General features: G+C 44.6%; 1 protein-coding gene across 2 annotated transcripts in view; it reads right to left on the bottom strand.

The window, feature by feature from the left end:
- EGLN3 (egl-9 family hypoxia inducible factor 3) overlaps nt 1-12,742 on the bottom strand; it is a 44,826-nt gene extending 32,084 nt beyond the window's left edge. The window contains exon 1 of one of the 2 annotated variants that reach the window (XM_030214486.1): nt 12,091-12,742. In XM_030214486.1, the coding sequence (XP_030070346.1) occupies nt 12,091-12,663 (573 nt within the window). In that variant the 5' untranslated portion in view covers nt 12,664-12,742. Of the gene's footprint in view, nt 1-10,152; nt 10,868-12,090 lie in introns of those variants that run through there. The other variant, XM_030214487.1, reaches the window with a different exon arrangement.
- Between the last annotated feature and the right edge of the window lie 692 nt (nt 12,743-13,434).

Here is a 13,434-nt window from a genome sequence, read left to right as displayed (position 1 = left end):
TCCCTGGAGCAGTTTTTAGTGGGTGCAGTGCACTTCAGCCAGGCGGACCCAGGCCCATCCCCCCCCCCCCCCCCCCACACCTGTTACACTTGTGGTGGTAAATGTGAGCCCTCCAAAACCCACGGAACCCACATGGAGGTGCCCCCCTTCATCCCTAAGGGCTATGGTAGTGGTGTACAGTTATGGGGAGTGGGTTTGGGGGGGAGGTTGGGGGGCTCAGCACCGAAGGTAAGGGAGCTATGCACCTGGGAGCAATTTGTGAAGTCCACTGCAGTGCCCCCTTGGGTGCCCAGTTGGTGTCCTGACATGTGAGGGGGACCAGTGCACTACGAATGCTGGCTCCTCCCATGACCAAATGCCTTGGCTTTGGTCGTTTTTGAAATGGGTGTCCTCGGTTTCCATTATCGGTGAAAACCGAGGTCGCCCATCTCTAAGGTCGACCATCTCAACATTTAGGTCGACCATCTCTAAGGTCGACCTACATGTTGAGATTTGGGTGTCCACAACCGTATTATCGAAACGAAAGATGGACGCCCACCTTGTTTCGATAATACGGGATGCCCCGCCCATTTGCTGGGACGTCCTCAGAGATGGGCGTCCTTAGAGATGGTCATCCCCGTTCGATTATGCCCCTCCACGTTACTATGTATTAGGTGAGAATCCCCACTGTTCTATAATGACACGCTTTAATTTTAAGAACGCCTCCATTTTGCCCATGCCCCTACCATTTCCACGCCCCCTTTTTCAAATCATGCATAAAATTCAATTAAATTTAATGTGCCAATAATTGCTTGTTAAAAAGCTAATTTGCGTGCACAATTTTTGGCGACTTTTACAGAATGGCGCCTAGCTTGAGGCCGCAAGCATGCACCTTAGTGACCAAATACCAGCACATATGCACAACTGTGTGCCCCCGTGTCCATACATGCAAATATTCCAACTGTGCACTATTCTATAAAATGGTGCCTAAATGTGATGGCACATAGTTTGAAGGTGGGTGTGCCCATGAGCAGAGACTAGGTGAAACGCTGGCAGAATGCATCACTGCAACCTGTCCTGGTAGCCCCACAGTCATGGGTTGTCTGGATAGCCACAATTAATTGGGTTCATACATTTATTTCATCCCTGTTTATTGCACATACTCAGACAACAGAAGCGGCTGTGGGATTACCAGGACAGACTTGACAATCTCTGCACTGAGCACTAGATCTTACAGTAACCCTTATTAGACACGTCTCAGGTTACCACAGGTACCCTACTGTCACCACTGAAGAAGTCAGCCGCAGTACTACATTTCTACTGTTGATACCAGCTACAAAAGCCGATGCTAAAACTATGCTCTCTGTTTGTTTATTCACTGAAAAGACATAAGAAATTGCCAGTGTTGATGGCTATGGAAGAAAACCAAGAAAAATACTGGAACCCTGTCAATTATCACACTAGAACAAGAGCTGGAAGGGAAAGCTATACATAAAAAAAAAAAAGATAAAGAGAGCATTACATCCACTGCAATAACTATTCTGTTTACTCAGCTCATTAGTTAGGAAACAAGATATTTTCAATCATTTTACTATTAGCCAAAAAGAGGTTTCTAGCAACAGTATTACATGTGTTCACACCCCTTTGCCGTGGCCATTCAATACACACCAATCTTTAATAACCACACCTCCCCCTCCCTCCACACAAGGTGAGCACCCAATATATACCCACACAAAGTCCACTCTTAATACACCATGCCCTCTAAGAAACATCTCTACCAGGCCCAGTTACCAAGCTCTTCCTCGAGAAATTTTCCTATGATACGTTTTCCAGTAATCTTCTATCATTCTGTCCTCCACTAAAATCTAATCTTTAGAAGCAGGTACTAATATTGGAATCATCTCACTCATTTCAAATGTGCTTCCTGCAAATTCTCTTTCATAAAATAAACAACCATGTCAAATATTTACAGGCATAAATACATATTGTCCTTTTTTTAACAGAAGCACCATTATCACGTGTAAATCTCAGCACTGAAATGTCTAGAGGGGCCCAATTATATGAATGCCATTTCAGAACAGGGGCCATTCAAACATGGGGAAGCCAACTATGTATAGAGGGCAAGAGGGCATGGGAAGGGCAGGGGGAGAGTGTGTTCTGGTCAGGCCTACAATACAGACATGGATTTCCCATTTCACACAAGGAATTCACATCTATACTGAAGTAGATGTAGGCATTTACAGTTGCCCTGCAGGATGTATAAGTGCTTGCTGTAAGGGGCAGCTGTAAATCATGATGCCTACGCCTTCTAATCACCATCCCCCTGGTATTTGCAACCCCTACAATCACCCCCAACAGCCAATCCTCTCTGGCCCCTTCACCCAAAGCCATCTATTTCCCCTCGTGGCAACAGGCCTCCTCCTCAGCCCCCATACAGCCACAACTGTGCCATTGGCAGGCTCCCCCATTCACACCACTCCTCCAATGGGAAGTCCCCCAGCAGCAGCTTGCCTACAGAGTGGGCAAGGGCCCACCACGTGGTTCTCTTTTCCCAAAGCCCAAACCACCCCCACAACGGTCAAAGGTGTCCCTACCCCCTCAATCCCTGATCCAGTCTCTGGGACCTAGTGGAGTGGGAATGATGCCCACTCACTCCTGCCTCAATCAGGTCTCTCAAAATGGCCACTACTAATACTACTGGACCCCAGAGACTCCTGGTAAGCCTGAAGATTGAGTCAGTTGGGGGGGGGGGTCTGCCAGGGGGAGGATGTATATTGTCACCTTTGACCCCGGGGATGGTCATCAGGGGAATGGTACCATGTAGTGGGTGGTTGCCAGCACTTGGGTAGCTGTAGCCATAGGGGGCTGCCTTCAGTGTGGTTATGGCCACAGGAGGGGAACAAATGCCTTGGTGGGGCCAGAGATGAGGGAGGCCCTTTACAGAGGGAGCAGTGATTCTAGAAAGCTGCTCCCACATCTATGTGTGGGGTGAGGGTGATTTCTGGTTTTTATCCCCGATGCAGCTTTCTTAAAATTGCCGCTTTTTATGTTTGTGGAGGAACTTTAACATGCGCTCCTGAACCTATTTTACATGAGCTTTTGCATTTAGTTGAGCTTCTTGTAAAATTATATGGGACTCCTCCATGGCTTGACTTGGATGTGTGATTTCATAAGAACATAATAGCCATACTGGGTCAGACCAATGGTCCATCTAGCCCAGTATCATGCTTCCAACTGTGGCCAATCCAGGTCACAAGTACCTGGCAGAAACCCAAATAGTAGCAACATTCTATGCTACCAATCCCAGGACAAGCAGTGGCTTCCTCCATGTTCATCTCAATAACAGAGTATGGATTTTTCCTCCAGGAACTTGTCCAAACCTTTTTTAAACCCCTTTCCACACACTATCTAAAATCTGTCTGTCAGTCTTTAGATATGGGAGGGAAACTGCCTTTGTGAGAAGCTTACAGACAGACAAGGTTAAACTAATAATATCATGGAGTCAATGAATTAAAATCAGGTCAATACAGGCGGCAGCCAGGTGTAGAATTAAGTGTAGGTGAAGACGTGACAGAGACTATGTATCATTTAGCAAATGGCAAGTATCCGTCTTTCTCTCTAACCAGTAACATGATCTCTCACTCACATTAATCCTCTGTCAAGAATCACTCTTGTGCTTCCCTCTGTCAAGGATCATATGGATTATCACTCTTTATTATTTTTTCTAGACTGTGTCCTGAACGATAGCTAAGGATTTAAAGATAATGCTTATTTTTTCATCAAATGCTGAATTTCAAGATGTGCAAGCAAACCTATGCATTCAGATGGACAAAGACAGACAAACCGGCACAGCCTCCCCAATGGGTACCATCGCTATAGCGAAACATGCCTAAAGATGCTCACATTTACAGGGGAATTCTATATATGGTGCCGAATGTAGGAGCACTTTGCGCCTCCTGAATGGAAAAATTAGCGCAGGATCTGCAAACAAACATTGGAAAAATCTATCATATACTACCATGTTAAATCTGGGCTTAGCCACAGATTAGTAAAAGGGCCTCTTTTTTGGGAGGTTGAGGAAGGAAGCTGGGGATCTGGAGGCCAAGTAGGACCACCAGGAAGTTATTTGTGGGGTTGGAGGAAAGGGAACAGGGAGGCCTAGGGCCCACTTGAGTCAACCAGTAACTTGAGTCATCTGAGGTGAAAAGCATCACTTCACCCCAGATGACCTATTAGCTCCCACCTGCACCTTTACTCCTGAGATGGCTTCAAGATTCAGCACTAGGAAGAGAGTTTAATAAAAAAAAAAAAAATGTGCTACATTTTACCATGGATTTTTACATCAGGAGCAATTTGTTACTCACCAATTTGCATGTGTTTTGCATGCCCACTGCATCACCCTTTAGAGGTGCTAAGTTATAGAAAAGTCCCATTAGTGAGCAAAGTCCTAATATCAGTAATTATTAAGGTATAAACATGTCAAATTACTGCCTTGGTGTTAAAAGAGAGTATTGCCTTCAAAAGCATCAACACAGGAAATCCCTGTTGCAATTTTAGGAGGTGTAACAGCACAAAAGCCCTGCCTGCAAAGCCATTCCTCATATTGCCTCTTTCTGCACAACGAAACTGAGTTACCAATGAAAATATTGCACAATGTTGTCACAAAGATGGAATGTTACAAAGAAACCCACTGCAATTACTTCACCGGCAATCAAGACTGAAGTCACGTAGCATGCACGCACCCATAAAGTGCATTGCTATCCTCCTCCCATTCACTTTCACCATATACCTGAAATCATCTCTGACAGGAAGTTACCAGACAGGGTGAAACACGGCGTAGCAGGCTGACATGATGGCTCAACGCTAGGGCTAGGTACGCACTGCCTTGTAGAAGACGTGGATTTGATTCTCAAGCCAGGACTCTGTTTCCCCAGTCCAGCCGAGGCATGGGATGTCGCTAACGAAGCATTCTCAGTGCCTGGGAGGAGGCACTTAGAGGAATGCAGCTAACATGGGGTAATGATTACTACTGCATTAAAAACATGGCCACAAATGCACACTGCGCTTAACTACATCTCTGAGAGTGTAGGTAACTGTTCCATAATAGCGGCAACATTTGCATTTAACACATGCAAATGGCAAGGTACATTCCGTGAACCTTCCCCACCCCCTAACAGGAATTTTCACATTAGCCATTTACTTCTGGATTCTATATCGTGCAACTGAAATTGCATGCACAATCCAGTTATATTCTAGATTTGCGTGCACAATTTAATTACTTAACAAGCCAATCATACTGATAATTGCCACTTAAGCAATTATTGATACTCATTGGCATTAATTAGAATTTACGCACACAACTTGCTAGGGGGTATTCTGTAAAGTAGTGCGCATAAATTCTAATGCGAGCTGCCAAAAAGGGGGCATGGCCAGGGGTATGGAATGTGCAGGCCGTGATCATTCTGAAAATCTACGCACACGGTTATAGAATACATCTGCTCTGCCAGTTAGAAACTGGCATGGCCACTAGGTGCATTCTATAAACTGGCTAGGCGTATTCTATAAACTGCGCCTAAATCTAGGAGTGGTTTACAGAATACGCCTAGACGGAAATATTTTCACTGCCGATTTTTCAAGTGCCATATATAGAATGTAGTCCTTACCCCTGGATTCTATATAGCATGAGCAAAATTGTGCGCACAAATCCGGTCATATTCTAAACTTGTGTGTGCAATTTAACTACTTAACAGGCCAAACAGCGCTGATAATTGCCACTTAACAAGCAATTATTTATTCTAATTGGCATTAGTTAGAATTTACGCGCACAACTTGCTAGGTGTATTCTGTAAAGTGGTGCACATAAATTCTAATGCGAGCTGCCAAAAAGGGGGCATGACCATGGGCGTGGAATGGACAGGTCCTGGGCATTCCGAAAATCTACATGCACGGTTATAGAATATACCTGCTCCACACCTAACTTAGGCACCAGTATTTACACCATGGCCACTAGTCATATTCTATAAATGTAGGCAATTCTGTAGCCTAGGTGTTCAAATTTATGTGCACAATGGAGGGAACTGTATAAATGGCGCTCAAAATTCGGCCTCAGAAAACATCAACACTGAGCACCATTCTACGAAGAGCACACCCCCTTTATAGGGGCTGGTGGTAGGGAGGCGGGGATAGTGCTGGGAAGACTTATACGATCTGTGCCAGAGCCGGTGGTGGGAAGCGGGACTGGTGGTTGGGAGGCGGGGATAGTGCTGGGCAGACTTGTATGGTCTGTGTCAGAGCCGGTGGTTGGGAAGCGGGGCTGGTGGTTGGGAGGCGAGGATAGAGCTGGGCAGACTTATATGGTCTGTGCCCTGAAGAGCACAGGTACAAATCAAAGTAGGATATACACAAAAAGTAGCACATATGAGTTATCTTGTTGGGCAGACTGGATGGACCGTGCAGGTCTTTTTCTGCCATCATCTATTATGTTACTATATAGAATCACGCTTCAAGCCAATTCTCACACCCATTCTTTAGGGCCAGACTTATGCCTGTTGAACCCTAGAATAAATGCTAGAATCCAAGTTAGGGGCCCCTTTTACAAAGCAGTGGTATGCCCAACACGGGCTTACCACTCGCTAAAAAGCCCGGCGGTGGTTCCCACCCCCAGTGTGCTGTCATTATCTGGCACTAGAAAAATATTTTTTTGTAGCGCCGGTGTGTACCCAGCAGTAATTGGCCAGTGCCACTTGCTGCACAGTAACCGCTGACTTAGTGCTGGAGCCCTAATGGTAGCTTAAAGGGCTCCCCTTTCCCCGAAATGGCCGCGCGGCAAGTGCTTCACTTGCTGCATGGCCATTTCCTGTAAAAAAAGAAAGACCTACCTTTTACCTGCTGCAGTAAAAGGGGGCCTCTGCACACATCAAAAACAAGCAGCTTTGTACCCTTTTGCCGCAGCTTGGTAAAAGACGCCCTAGGTGCACTGAGGCCGTACTCTATAACTACAACTTTTTTGGAACGCTCTCAACATGCCTACAGCCATGTCCCCTTTTGAGCCAGATGCTGTGCCTTATAGTACAGTGCAGGGGGGCACATTTTGACTCGCTTCCCCCACTGCCGCCTCCTCACATACCAGCGCTGGTATCCGCTGCATTGCCCTGCTCTTCCCCTCACTTTACATCGTGTACACACTCGTTTCAATGAATTTGAGCATGCGCAAAGTGTTGCGCATGTTCAGTTTCACTAAAACGAGCATGCACACGACGTGAGGGGAAGAACAGGCAGAGGGCTGGAGATCAGTGCTGGACAAATGCTTCATCTCTTTCAACTGAAAGGAAGCTGAGGAAAGAAGGGGCATAGGATGAAGGTGAAAGGGAACAGACTCAGAAATAACCTGAGGAAATACTTCTTTCCAAAAAGGGTATGAATGTGTGGCATGGCCTACCAGTTTTGGTGGTGGAGACTAAGACTATGTCCAAAATCAAGAAAGCATAGCTTATGTTTGAGTTATTCTTGCTGTGTATCGCCTTGGGTGAATTCCTTCAAAAAGGCAGTAAATAAATCCTAATAAATAAATAAATGTAAGAATACTAGATTTATATGCATATGTGTGCACCTATGTGCATAAATGCTAGCACAGCATCTAAGGGTATTTCTGCAAATACCCATTTAAGTTACATAGGGGGTAAGTTCAATAAATGGAACCCACTCCCCCCCCCCCCCCCCCCCACTCAACATGTAATTAAACTCTGGAATTTGTTGCCAGAGAATCTGGTAAAGGTGGTTAGCTTAGCAGAGTTTTAAAAAGGTTTGGACGGCTTCCTAAAGGAAAAGTCCATAGACCGTTATTACATGGACTTGGAGAAAATCCACTATTTCTGGGATAAGCAGTATAAAATGTTCTCACAGCTCACTTTTTTATATAGATTGTTGGAAAAAGCTTTTGGATATTACTTGCAGTTTGACCAATGAATTTCATCGAATTTCGTTTATGATGGATATATATGGACTGATATAACACAGCACAACGGGACTTATAACTTCTCGTCATCACATAAACTTGTGTTAACGAAACAATGGTTTCATATTATTTGAAGAAGACATGGATAATGTAGGTTCAAAAAGGATAAAAGACTTGTTATTATTATCATTAACAATATTTAGTTGCCTACATAACAACCATTGTATTGTGGATGATAATGTAAATGTACATATGAATATGTTTGAAAACAACAATATGAGCAACATAGAAGCACTATAGTAATAAATAGAAAACATTTTTGATAAAGAAACACAAACCTGAATAATTGTCCCTTAATTGTCCCTTATTTTGTTAATTTCTCATGTTTTTTTTCAGCCTTTCTACCTGCTGCGGTAAAAAGGGCCCCGTGTGGCAAAAACGGCCCCCGCAGCTTCGTAACAGGGCTCCTTAGTGCCCACTTTCTAGCACCATTTAAAGAATTCCCCCCATGCCACTTACGTGCCCCCTCACAGAACTGCGCTTAGTCACCTTGTTGCCACTTAGGCCCATAAGTGTACACCTACCCATGAAAGAGCTGTCATTCTGCACCCTTACGTACATATGGGGCCAGATTCTGTAAATGGCGTCTAAAATCTAGACGTGCTGGAAAATTGCACTTTGTACTATTCTATAAGCCACACATAAAGTTAGGCACGGTTTATAAAACAGCGCATCGGGATGGGAAATGCGCCTACATTTAGGTGCGGCCATTTACGTCACTGAAAACCTGGTGTAAATGGCCGCACTTAAATGTAGGCACATTCCCCCAAATTCTATAACAACGCAAGTAAATCTGCATCACACCGTGACACGCCCTCACTCCTCCTATAGCTGCGCCCCCTTTTCAGCTACATACATTAGGACTTACATGCACCTTTCAAATACACCTAAAAAGAAGCGCTCGTAAATTCCAATTATTGCTAATTAGTGATGTCCCCCATTCAAGGCCATCCCCACATTAAGAGCTCCCCTATAGCAGGAGCCCCATAAGAAAACAACCTCCCTTCCCCAGATGATTCCCCTTAACTGTAAGCCCCCCCCCCCCCCCCACCTTCATGAATCCCTGGGGTCTAATGGGGTTCAGGCAGGAGCGATCCCTAGTCACTCCTGCCCTTGCCGGTGAACCCCTAGCAACAGTCTTACAGGACTATCACTAGAGGTCCGGTATACAGAACCCTGACCCTAGCAGATTTCCATTAGGAGTCACCAGCACTACTTTGAACTCAGTGCCAGTGAGGACAGAAGTGACTAGGAATCACTCCTGCCTGGACTCCCTAGACCTCAGGAATTCATGAAGGTAGGCTTGGGGGAGGGGGCTACAGATGAATGGGAGTGCCTTCTAGTGGACCCCTTACCATTATAGATTTTACACAGTAATGAGATGTTTTCCATCCAACTGCATGTCTTGCATCTCATTCCTATGTAGCCCATGGTGACTTAATTTCATTGCGTTACAGCTAGAAACTGGTCACATTAAAGGGCAAATAACTCTTGCTATAGCCATAACACAACTTCATAACTACCCCCCTAAATTCTTTTGAGTATTGAGCTCCCAGATCTCACTCCCTACTTAATAGCTTCTTACAAATTATTCTGGTTTTCCAAAGTCTTTCAAAATTAATCAGTACATTGGTTCAGGAGGCACCCCAGCCTGTCAGTTTTTCAGGATATCCACAATGAACATTCATGAGAGATTTGCATGAACTGCCTCCAAATTTATCTCATGAATATTCTCTGTCGGTTTCTTGAAAACCTGACCAGCTGGGCTGCCTCCAGGACCAGGTATGGGAACCACTGAATCAATATATATTTTCCTCTGGCACCACAGCCATCACATGAAACTTGTCCTGTGTGATGCGGTCCTTATATTAGGAGGGTGGGGGAGAAAGCATGCATTTAAAAACCTACCCACCATAAAAAGTTAAAAGAAAACCAAGTAGTTGGTGACAGCCACTTTACGGCTAAACGACAGCAAAGCTGAGAAAAAAAAACTTCACTTGCTTGAAGGCAGCACGAATCACATATTTAACCATTGTTTTAACAAGTTGGGTTTTTAAAATTTATATTCATTAAATTTTTTATATGATAATGGTTCTTTCGAAACTTACCAATATGCCCGTGACGTGTAACTAACATGAATGTCTCGTCTGCTATCTTACCTTGGACCGTTCTTTGACATAGTATTTGCCCAATCTGCCTCCGCACAACAGCACCAGCCGGTCTATTAAGGACAGCAGAAAGCCGATGGCCTCGCATCCTTCCTCGGTGCCAGCGATCCAAGCGATTTTGTCACCCCTGAGGTGACTCTGAGAGATGCCCTTGCACCGGCCTGCCAGCTGCCCGTCCTTCAGCGCCCCGCAGCAGTGCATGCGTTTCACCTGCTCCAGCACGCAGTCGCCGATCACGTCCCCAAGAAAACTGTCCAGGTAGCAAAACCCTGTGTCACGTAAACGGGGAACGATGTGCTCCAGGGCTAGTTTTTCCCAATCTAAATTTGCAATATGTTTAAGAGGCATGTTTAAAAAAAAACACTAGATGCTGGACAATACCGAAAACAGTGCAGGTAGTTGGGGGGAAAAAAAACACCCTGCTTCTCAACGATTTTATGAGCAGCGAAGTCTTCCTTCCGTGTGACTAGGATTGACTTTCTGTTTTAAAAATGTGACATGGTTTACGTGACTATGTGCAAAAAGACTCGGGGAATCTTAAAAATACCTAAACAAGCTGAAAGTCCTACAAGAAGTATGGTCTACCGCATGCAGAACTCACACACCCATTACACTTGTTCTGCTAGTTTCAGTGTTGTCTTAATTATAACCCCTCCGCTCGTACCTTTCTACTGGTCATAGTTCAAAACAAAACTGGTGCAACTGATGATGCTCCCTTTAATCCCCCGACATCGGTTTTATTTACAGGGAGCAGATGGCTCGCCTCTCCCCCACCCCCACCCCTTCAGTAAAACACATGCTACGTGCAGAATGTGTTGTTTCCCTTGCGCAACATGGGAGGGTGGAGCCTTGTTCTTTCTACTCCGTTCTGCCAAACAGACCAATCATTGATGATTGGGGGCGTGGCCTAGCAGTCCAGACCTCAGAGATTCTGTAAGAAGGCGCTGGACCGCGCCGCACGTGTCTGACAAACTGGGCCGATGTTCTGGGAGTTCAGGCGAGGCCGCAGGGATTGGAGGACAGGTGAGAGGCGTGACCCCGTCGCTTGGTCACAGCGTCTAAAGGGCGTGGTTTCCGCCATTGAGGAATTCTTCCTGAGCATGTAGACGGGCAACTATAGGCACAAATATACTGTTCTACTCTTTAACCACAAGAAGAATGGGGGGCTACCATTTCCTCCCTCTCGGTTTGTTGACAGTAGCAATTGTGTTCTCCTCCTGTATAATAAGCACAGTGCTTCTTCAGTGATATCGTACATAAAAAATTACATCTGTCTGATGTAATGTTTTCAACGCTTCCAAAATAAGGCTACGGAATTTTTCAATTTACCTGGAATGCTTTACTACTTAAAACGGAGGTTTTAAACCTCTTCCTACACACCACTTTATTACTTACTACCGACCTGAAATTATGTTTGCGTGCTTCACCGTACGTTTTATATGATAATTTAATTCTGGGATTTTGTTTACCTTCCGTTGAATTCACACAACTGCCTTCTTCTTTCTGAATCATAATTGTAATTCACTTTTCTGCTACAGAAACCTGACCTGCGTTATTTGTGTTGATACCACATCCCTGCTTCAAATAAAGTTTTCCATGCAATTATTTGCATTTTCACTGCCATTTAATACATTTCTACCGCCATCAGTATATTTGGCTTTTTTTTATATGTTGCATGCAACATTCGTTATAATTAGATATATTTCATTTTACTCAGCGATACTAGGTCGTTATAATTAGATATATTTCGAGATTTTACTCGGCGATAATAGGTCAAGTAAAATTAAGAAAATAGGTGGGTTTTGGAATGTGTAATTCAAAATTTCACTTCAGCGTGCAACTGATTTTTGACAACCTGGACACCAACCTGGAAAAATGGAATCAGAAACAAAGTTACTCCAGAGGCTTCATTACCGAACGTGTACTGACCTTATGCCTCCCTCTAATTTTGTAATGTCCAAGTTTTCCATCTGCATACATGATCAGTTTATCCATTTTGGACAACAGGACGCCTATATTTTCACATCCTTGCTCGCTGCCTTCTACCCAAAGAATTTTATCCCCGCGAATAGCTCGGGTGCTCCCTGATTTTTGATTTGCAAGCTCTCCATCCTGAAAGTTGCCGAACTGATACAGAGTCTGGACTTCTTGCAAGATCTTCTCTCCACATTTGTGTCCCACGAAATTGTCCACTATGCACAAGCCATATGATTCCATGCAAGGCACAACGTACTGTAAAACCAACCTCTGCGAATTCATTCTTTTTTGCTCTTTATGGGCCATTCTCTTCTTAGGGGTTAAAGTAAGCGTGCACCCGATTGCACTGAGCTCCCCAGATCTGCATGCTGAAGTCCCTGCTGTACATTTCGGGTGCTCGCCCTGATGATCTTTTCTTTCTTTGCCGCTTTCTGCATCATTTGGCCTGCTGAAGATAGCTTTCCTGCTGTCTAATGAATCACAATGGATTTCTTCTAGTAGCTCGGGGATCACTGTAGCAGCCATTTGCAGGTAGGATATGAAATAAACCTCCTCCCCCTCTTTGACGGGTTCACATGCCGCAGCCTCGGCGAGGGAAAATCAACTCTCCACACCTCCCGTGAGCTGCCTTCGGCTGCGCGCACGCTCAAGGCTAGTTCGGGGGCGTGTACGTCTAGTCTCCCGTACCACTGCTGCCCTCTCGGGACGCGTCGCCGAGGAAACAGCGCTCGAGCAGAGGCCAACATCTGGCAGGTCCTTCTGATGCTGGTCAACGCCCATAGAAGTTAATTCTGTGGGTACTGAGTATCCCCAGTATTAAGCAAGTTCCTTCACTGTGTCAAGGGAAAGGCAATGTATGTTGCGTTTGCCGACACACCCCTAATCGTTTGGAAATAGTGTCGCCTATAACTTCACTCAACCTAAAGCTCCCAAAACGAAGGACGCTTTGAAAATACTTCCCACCCTACCCCCCATCATAAGGAATTAATTTAAATTCTTTTTAGACAAGTGTATAAACTTGATAATGTACTCACTTAAATGTATTTCTATGATATTTCTTCAATTAAAAATATACATTTTCAACTTTTAAAGCTATGGTGCCATGGTCATTTCATTTTTGACACCTGTGCTCATTATACTACATAAAGCATGTAGTATCCATCTTAGGTTGTTTACTAAAGCTTAGCTCGAGGTATCTGCAGCAGGACCCATAGGAATAAATTGGGCCCTGCTGCTCCAGCTAAGCTTTAGTAAACAGGGGGCTCACTTTAAAGGTTAACAGATAAAAATAAAAAC

The sequence above is a fragment of the Microcaecilia unicolor genome, chromosome 9 (genome assembly GCF_901765095.1).
Source record: "Microcaecilia unicolor chromosome 9, aMicUni1.1, whole genome shotgun sequence".
NCBI classification, from domain to species: Eukaryota; Metazoa; Chordata; class Amphibia; order Gymnophiona; family Siphonopidae; genus Microcaecilia; species Microcaecilia unicolor.
Note: the sequence above shows the minus strand (reverse complement) of the source record. Positions and strands in the feature narration are given on the sequence as shown.